Raw genomic sequence first — 8,972 nt, forward strand, 5'->3', positions numbered from 1 at the left:
ATACCCCCAGGCATAAGATTTGAATAAACTAGATCATTGTTGTACTTTGCATAGCTAGAAAGGTTACTCGTGGTCCAGAAAAACTCCTGGGCTTTGTTTAATACTTGTCAAACAAAAGCATCAATGGCATCTCTATCACCTTGGCTGAGCAATACATCAGAGCATGACATATTCAGTGCTGGAGATTTGCCAGGGAGTGTGATAATCCACCTCACTTGTAAGGTATTGCGGATTGCCCTGTGCCTTGTAAATAGTTGATATATTTCCTGGTAGTCACAGTCACCTAGACATTGCTCATTCTTCAGCTAAAGGCCTGCTCATGGACACCTCCCCTCCCAACCTCCAAAACATGATTTCATGCTTCTTTGTAGTGAATAGAGAATTTAGTTACATGAAAAGTAATATTGGGATAGTATTATGGAGAGAAGATATGAAAATAAACTTGTTTAATGTAACATGTGTGACTGCTGGGCTATGTCCCCCCACTTTGTACCTAAGCTGTTATTTCCTCTTCCCTGGTATAAAAGTTTCTGTTCTCTTAGGACCAAATCTCTCTTCATTGCCTGCAGCTCCCACTGTTCTAATCTCTCCAGGTCCTTCTGCAGAGTGGTTCTTCTTCTTGCTTGTTTATGTCTCTACAGTTTTGTCATCGCGCAGACATATAGTCAGTGTTGAGTTTATACCAAAGACAGGAAGCAATTATACAGGTAGAGAAGTGCTTAGTTTTGGAGTTTAGCTGGACAGATAAAGCCTCTGGAAAATGGAAAGGCCAAACGAGCCCCAAAGACGGGGTTCAGTTAGCAGGAAGTATCACTGCTTGAAGCATGACATGATTCATCATTGTGAGAGAAGGAGTTTCCCAGACCAGCTGGAAGTGTCCCCCACACCATTTATGGTCAAGAGATCACAGCATGAGCAACACTGGGTTAGATAGTTCCTGTCATGGTTTTCAGCTTACCAGAGAAATTCTTTAATGTAAGCCATTTTTATTACATCTTTATAAATAACCATGCATTCTTTCAGCCCTGTTTTCTGTTTAATTTCCCAGGGGAATGTAACTATGGTGGGAGAGTAACAGATGACAAAGACAGGCGTCTTCTCCTGTCACTTCTTTCCATAGTCTATAATAAAGATATAGAACAGGAGAAGTATAAACTTTCACCTGAGGATGACTACTATATACCACCACATGGACCATACCAGGTAGGGAAATAAAGGACAGAAATTCCTTCTAATAAGTCTTTGAGTTTATATGTGAACTTTTAAGAATAAAAATCTCAGAGTACACTGCTGTGTATTATTGTGTACAGGAAACAAAAAAATGTTAGATCATAAAGAGTGTCAGAATGTATCTTTGTATGCACAGAATACAGACTCACCAGTTTTGAACTGGCACTTAATGTTCTGATGCAACTTGATGAGAGATGTGATGATCTTACAGTGTTCTGTTTCCTATAAATGAAAATGATGCCGCATCTGTGCAGGTTTTCTATTTCAGGGCCATTGTGGTGCTGCAAAGCTGGGAAGGGTCAGGCTGCAGAGACACTATGCAGGGGGACTCTACACCTTCTGCAGGCCCTTTTTATCACGACAGCATGGTTTGCCCAGGTCTAGCTCTTTCGACATTTTAAAATATTGCACTTGGCTCCTGATCTCAACAGCGTAATCTGAGTAAGGCTGGGGAGTTCATTAGCTAGTATAGAAAATTAGATAAACTCAATACTTACATGAGGACTGCAAGATCAGGTCCTAAATTAGTTTCTGAAATATTCAAAGCTTTTGTATTTGTCTGCTTGGATTATGCAAAGCAATGATTTTTTTTAGTTGGGAATTCATGTGTTTGAACATGACCGATTGTGTATTACATTCTCATTATGTTCCATTAAAGCTGGGCTGTACTTACTGATTGATAAAAAATGTTATTAAATACACATTTTTGGTAACTACATGTTTTCCTTGCAGTCTTACATTGACTACTTAAGAAGCTTACCAATTACAACACATCCAGAAGTGTTTGGGCTTCATGAGAATGCAGACATCACTAAAGATAATCAGGAGACCAACCAGCTTTTCAGTGGAGTGCTTTTGACTCTGCCTAGACAAGTGGGTGGAGGTGGCAAGTCCCCACAGGTAATGGGGATTGGCGATTGAAACAATCCCCTGTCAAGGAAGCATCTTAGGGAGGCATTCTTAGTGCATCATTCCTTATGGCTTAGAGGAGTCAGCCACTTCCACCTCTGACTACTGGGCCAGGAGTGGGTTTGAGTGACTCCTTGTGGATTCAATCACCTTTATGGGTAAAGGGCTCACTAAGAAAAGAAAGTGGTCTCCCTCTCAAAGAGACCAAATTGAAAGTATTTAATAATCAAGGTTGAGAGTGCACATAAAGCAATGCTGGAGATGTCCCAGTCTGATGGGTTAATTCTGTGCAGCCCCATTTGATTGAGTAGAACAAAGGAACTTACTCAGATAAATGGAGGCTTGGATAAATGGATTTTTTCCCTGTATTCCACATATTTTAATAGTGATTAGGCCTTTTTTATCATCACCACATTGCAACTGCGACAGTGATAACTGAAACATACAATTGATTATGCTCCTGGACTCAGATTCCAAGGCAGTTTCAAAATATGGAATTTAATTTCATTGAGCAAATCCTGATCCTGGAGGTTTGTGCTCTGACCTGGGCTCCTCACCCACACAGCACTAGTCAAATCTCCTTCAGCAGGATCTCTGCTCAGACTTGCCCTGGGCACAGAGTCCATGATTCTGGGAAGTGACCTCAAGGTCAGTCAGTCAGGCAACGTAGGCCCATTAGGGCCAAAGGTCTACTTCCCCCAGAAATCAAGGTGTTGTACCAGGCCTTTTCTCTCCTTGCATCCTCCTCTCAACACACACGCATATTGCTTCCCTCAAGGTGCTTAACTGCTAGGGCACAGATTGTCCGCTGTGCTTCCCTTAGGCTGCTCCATAGGCGTTGCCGCAGTCTCCGGGCTGCAGTTGCCTGGGTGACTCCTGTGGTGAAGATGCGGGGCCAGAATCCACAGAAGGCCAGCTTGGGGAAGATGAGTCATTTCATGCGCTCCCCACCCCCTTCTGCAGGTCCACAGGCCATGATCATGGAGGAGCTGGGGAGCCCCTTTCACACCCTCTTCTGCTCTGTGCCGATAGTCTCTCAAATCAGTCAGGCCTGCTCAGAGCTCCCCAATAAGGTGGGGAACAGGGCCTTTGTATATTATCTATAAATAGCTATACAAATATTCAGTGAAGCAAAAGCATATGAAACAGCAATATTTGAGGAAATCTGTTTTGTAAAAAGCAACAATAACAAAAAAAAAAGCCATTTGAAAAACTTCCTCATTCTCTGCACATTCTTGATTTCAGGAAACTGTTGAAGATTTGGCACGGGACATCCTGTCCAAATTACCAAATGACTTTAACCTGGAAGCAGTAATGAAGAAATACCCAGTGCTTTATGAGGAGTCCATGAATACAGTTCTTAGGCAAGAACTTATCAGATTCAACAGGTGGGGCCGCCTGTTTTCTTTGACTTTACAAAAGCTGAAAGGTGCTAAAATGTTTGTGTTCATGATCAGCACCAGGTCACAAGCTTTAGACAATTGCAAGCATTTTATAATAAACTTCTTTTACAAAAGCTGTTTGAGAGCAGATTCAAAATATTTGAAAGCTGCAGCAAACGACTTCCTGATGGTCAGTTATCTGATAGTAACAGTTACCTTTTAGTCACTGCTAACGTGGACCAGATGTGAACGAGTGATGATGAAGTGAAAGACTACATATCTTATTACGAATCCTCTGAGTCATTCAGTCCCCTATATTCCCAGCATATGACAATATTTTAACTCATATCTAAAGTTTAAAGCTATGGTTAATTAATTTCCCTGGTCTATTGTAAGTTTTTCCTAGAAGTTAATAGCCAAAGTATAGTTTTGGTATTTACATATTCAGTGAGAAATTTCTCAATACTCTCCAGCGCTTTCAGTCAATGGCAGTCAGTGCATAGAATTCAGTTGGCTTTGGACCAGAGGTTTAGTGAGTAATGAAATGGCAATCTCCCCTTTATCTGCAGGCTTACAGAAGTTGTTCGGAGCAGTCTTGTCAATTTAGGCAAAGCTATCAAAGGTCAAGTCTTGATGTCGTCTGAACTCGAGGATGTTTTCAACAGCATGCTCGGAGGCAAAGTACCACCAATGTGGGCAGCCAAATCCTATCCATCGCTGAAACCCCTGGGCAGCTACGTGTCTGATCTTCTTACACGTTTGGCCTTCTTCCAGGTATACTAAAACTGGTGTGGATCCATCTCAGGGACCAATGTGTGAAAGCTGAATGAGAGGATTTACTTCAGTTTGGGTTACTTAATAATTCCCAGATAGAGCCAGTTTGTGAACTTCTTACACACATTCACAAGCAGTTACTCATGAGCAATCCTCTTGAAATTATCCATGCGAGTAACTGCTCAAAAGTGTGAATAAGGACTTCACAATCTGGCCGTTACTCTGTAGTGACAATGTACAATTTTCAGCTTTTTACTTTAAACTTTTCAGTAGGGAGAAATGTTTTACATTGTTTTCAGCACCAAGATAGGGTTGAAAAGTTTTTACAATCTAAAGAAATAAATGTTTTGGGTTTTGCTAATAAATATATTTTCATATTTAGGAGTGGATCAGCGAAGGGCCTCCCAACGTATTTTGGATATCGGGATTCTACTTTACTCAGTCCTTCTTAACAGGTGTTTCACAGAACTATGCTAGAAAATATACCATCCCAATTGATCATATTGGATTTGAATTTGAGGTAAAAATGTGTGGAGGAATTTCATTTATACAAACCATTTACATGTGTTATGCGAAACGAACAAAAACAAGCTAACACTTTACAGACAAGACAATGGGGACATGTTAGGGTGTCAGTGTGAACCTAAGTCACTTTAGATTTACACCAGTGTAACAGAAATTGGAATCTCATAGACTCATAGACTTTAAGGCCAGAAGGGCCCATTGTGATCATCTAGTCTGACTGCCTGCACATTGCAGGTCACAACCTCACCCTCCCCATCCTGCATTAGACCGATAACCTCTGTCTGAGTTACTGAAGTCCTCAAATCATGATATAAAGACTTCAAGTTACAGAGAAACCACCATTTATTCTAGTTTAAACCAGCAAGTCACATGTAACTCATGCTTTAGAGGATGGCAAAAAAACCCTAGAGTCTCAGCCAATCTGACCTGGGGGAAAATTCCAACCCCAAGTATGGCGATCGGTTGAACCCTGAGAACGTCGGCAAGACCACCTAGGAAAGAATTCTCTGTTGTAATTCAGAGAACCCTCCCCATCTAGTGCTCCATCCCCAGCCGTTGGAGATTTTTGCTACTAGCAGTTGCAGATGGGCCACATATCATTGTGGCAATCTCATCATACCATCCCCTCCATAAATTTATCAAGCTCAGTCTTGAAGCCAGTTAGGTTTTTTGCTCCCCTTGAAAGACTGTTCCAGAACTTCATTCCTCTGATGGTTAGAAACCTTCGTCTAATTTCAAGCCTAAACTAGTTGATGGCCAGCTTATATCCATTTTTTTCTTGTGTCAACATTGACGCTTAAATAACTTGTCTGCGAGTCTTGAGTTTTCCCTTGAGCCTCTTCTCGCCTTCCCTCCATCATCTGCTCAAATCCCCCTTTTAAACTCAACCATAGTGTTTACCTGCATCTCCAAACCTTGGATTGTCTCTTCCATCAGCTTTGGCACTTCATTCAAACAAAACACTTTTCAGGTACCCACTCCAGGATAATGTACATCCTGCAGCTTCCACATCCAGTCACCTTCACTGTCCCTTCCATTCCTTGGGTCACTAATACTGCTGCCTCAGTAGCTGTCATAGCCTTCCTGCCTAAGCTCCTTTCAAGAAAAAAAAAAACACACAAAAAAACAACAGAACACAACACCCCTCCCTTCCCCAAACTCCTCTTACAAACACCTATTCAAACTCCCATTTCCAGTTCTGTTTGCTAGCTCCTGTGCCACTGCTCCTGGCCCAACATCTCAGCCCTGGTGAGCTTACAGCCTGAGGGTCCCATTCTTACTGCCGTCAGCGTCTACTCTGTGACCATACTGGCTGGAGTGGGAGACTGTTGTCTGGGGAGTCGGGAACTGATGTGGAATGCTACTGTGGAACTGGGTCCTTGTCAAAGAGGGAACGCTTTTCATGAACAATCAGAAATAGATTCTGAGGCTGCAGAGACCAGAGTGCCTATAGAGCTTACAGAGGCCAGAAGCACCAGAGGCTATTTTTCTACTTAATTGATCCCTTAGCTAGGAGACACTACTTTGAAAAATATTAGAGAACTAGTGAGAAGAATGAATGCTGAATGGAAAAAACAGGATCTTGGAGCGATAAACCGGTAATAGTTTAAGTCAGGGATTCAGGGCTATTGGGATTGCACAGAAAGAGGTGAAAATAATGAGTCCAAAGAACATTAAATACTTATCTACTATAATGAGCAGATTGTGAAATACTAAGGCCTGGAAAAATACATTATCTTTAGAAGTATTGTTGTGGATTCTCCATGATTTTGATCCTACTATGCACACTGAAGTCAGTTGGCAGAGCTCCCCTTGAGTGCAATGGTGCACGATCAAAGCCTGTGTTTGAGACTTGCCACATGCTAGAAAAATGGGCTTAAAAAACTATCTTGGTGAGTGCTCTGAAAACAAACCAAGGGAAGCACAAATGAGAAGATGTCTCGGTCATATATCTTGTGTACAAAAATGGGGATTTATTACAATCACTTCCCTCTGAGGAAAGTAGCCATCAGTGTTTGAAGGAACTCCCGTTAGTAGCAGAGGATGCACATGATTGAGCGTACTGTTTGGGTTTTTTTGCTGTTTGCCTCCCTGCTTTTGTTGCAGGAGTATTTAGCCTGGGCCCTGTTCGGGTTAAGTGCCATTAGTTTCTTCTTTTATATTTTGGCAGTTTTCCTTTGGTATCTTAATTGTGTGATCACCAAGGCATCTTTTTGTTTAATTCATTCATTCTTATCATAAGTTCTCCGAGTAAAATTCATGCCTCTGCAGAGAGCCAGCACAAGACCTATGCACAACTTAAGTCCTATTTCAAGGGCTTAAGTGGCATTTAATTAGTGCGCAGGCCTCATGCTGGTCCTCTATACAAAGGTGAAGTTCACCCCCTGTGCATACAACTATACAAATGCCACTAAAATGATGGAAAACTCGGTAATACATACGATTTTATTTAAGCATATTTGCCAGTAATATGAACAAAAGATTGGGTCTCCTTAAGAACTGCAGGACAGGGACACCAAAGAAGCACGTAGGGCTTGATCCAAAATCCATTGAAGTCAAAGAAAATGTCCCATTGACTTCATTGGGCTTTGGATCAGACCCTTAATCAGCTATCTGAGCACTGCAGATATTATGATTTCACTGAGTAAATATATTCTGGATATAAAAAGAGACCAAAGCCAATTATTTAATCATTCCAGGTGACAAGACAGGAACACAGCTTGGAGGAAATGCCAGAAGATGGGGCATATGTGAAAGGACTTTTTTTAGAAGGTGCCCGTTGGGACAGAGAAACCATGCAGATTGGGGAATCGCTTCCAAAAATCCTTTATGATTCTATGCCTGTAATTTGGCTGAAACCTGGAGAAAGTTCAGCATTTCTGCATGAGAACATTTACTCATGCCCTGTTTACAAGACAAGTGCAAGAAGAGGTACCTTGTCCACTACAGGGCATTCAACTAACTTTGTTCTCTCAATAGAGCTCCCTTCAGACCAGCCTCAGCAACACTGGATAAATCGTGGTGTGGCAGCACTATGCCAGTTAGATGATTAAATTTACGTACTTCAAGATACCTGAATTTTATAATTAAAAGACACACTTCACGCTCCTGTAGCTGCACTTCTTTTTTACATCAGCATTTATTGCTGATTTTTAAACACTTCTACTTCCTATTTCTTTTGCTTTTCAGCCAATTTGCATTGGTAGGGGGAGGACTGATTAAAACAAAACACTCCAAACAAAACCCTGTTACAAAGACTTGGGCCTTGCTGTGCTGTAGATCAAAGTGGGCAGAATTCCCAGAGAGAATACGCACTGTACAGTCCACATCATTCTGACCTTGTGTAATCCTGATAAACAGAAACCTTCATGCAGTTTGGTTAGCTTGCCCCCCACTAGGTTTGCTAACCCTCCAGGATTGTTCTGGAGTCTCCAGGAATTTAAAAATAATCTTTAATTAAAGACTGTCATGTGACAAAACCTCCAGGAATACATCCAACCAATATTGGCAACCCTATTCCCCACTTATGAACTACAGGCCCAGACCTGCCAAATGGGGTTTTGCCATTGATTTGAAAGGAGAGCAGGATGGGGCCTAGATGGCTGCTTAATCTAAAAGAGATATAGATGCTGTCCTCCTGCAACCATTACTCATAATGATAGGCCTTACTGGATCTGCCTACTGCTGTGTGGGCTCCCTATAGCCTGTCTTCCCTTTGCATGCATGGCCTTGTACACCCTAGGAACGTGGAGGTTGAGGAAGAGAAGAGACAGGGCTAGAGTCTTCCCCCAAACAAACAGAACAGGCCCTACAGTGGTATAAATTGTCAGAGTTGCATTGTGGAACTATGATAATTTACACCAGATGATGATAGGCCCTAGAATTTCAGCACAAGCCTCTGTGTCATGGTTTTCAGCATGCCCAAGGCATATGCTTGCTACAGCATGTTTAAATTTTCAGTTTCAATATAATTTAGAAGTATCATTCAGAGTGCTGTTCTATTTTCTCTTTGTCTTACCTGACCATACACGTTCTGTGTGCCTAAGAGAAAGGCAGTAGAGTGTCTCCCTGTACCTTACCTCCTCAGCCAACCCTCTCATATGATTAATTCATAACCTGATTATATATGGTGTTTGTTTAGAGCCTCTCATC

The 8,972-nt window shown here is 41.7% G+C and overlaps 1 protein-coding gene across 1 annotated transcript in view; it reads left to right on the forward strand.

The window, feature by feature from the left end:
* DNAH3 (dynein axonemal heavy chain 3) overlaps nt 1–7,873 on the forward strand; it is a 99,476-nt gene extending 91,603 nt beyond the window's left edge. Inside the window, exons 55-60 of the mRNA XM_077828752.1 lie at nt 1,049–1,203; nt 1,963–2,130; nt 3,385–3,527; nt 4,091–4,295; nt 4,678–4,815; nt 7,520–7,873. Coding sequence (XP_077684878.1) covers nt 1,049–1,203; nt 1,963–2,130; nt 3,385–3,527; nt 4,091–4,295; nt 4,678–4,815; nt 7,520–7,873 — 1,163 coding nt within the window. The remainder of the gene's footprint in view (nt 1–1,048; nt 1,204–1,962; nt 2,131–3,384; nt 3,528–4,090; nt 4,296–4,677; nt 4,816–7,519) is intronic.
* The last annotated feature ends 1,099 nt before the right edge of the window (nt 7,874–8,972 follow it).

Source organism: Eretmochelys imbricata, chromosome 10, assembly GCF_965152235.1.
Source record: "Eretmochelys imbricata isolate rEreImb1 chromosome 10, rEreImb1.hap1, whole genome shotgun sequence".
Lineage (NCBI taxonomy): Eukaryota > Metazoa > Chordata > Testudines > Cheloniidae > Eretmochelys > Eretmochelys imbricata.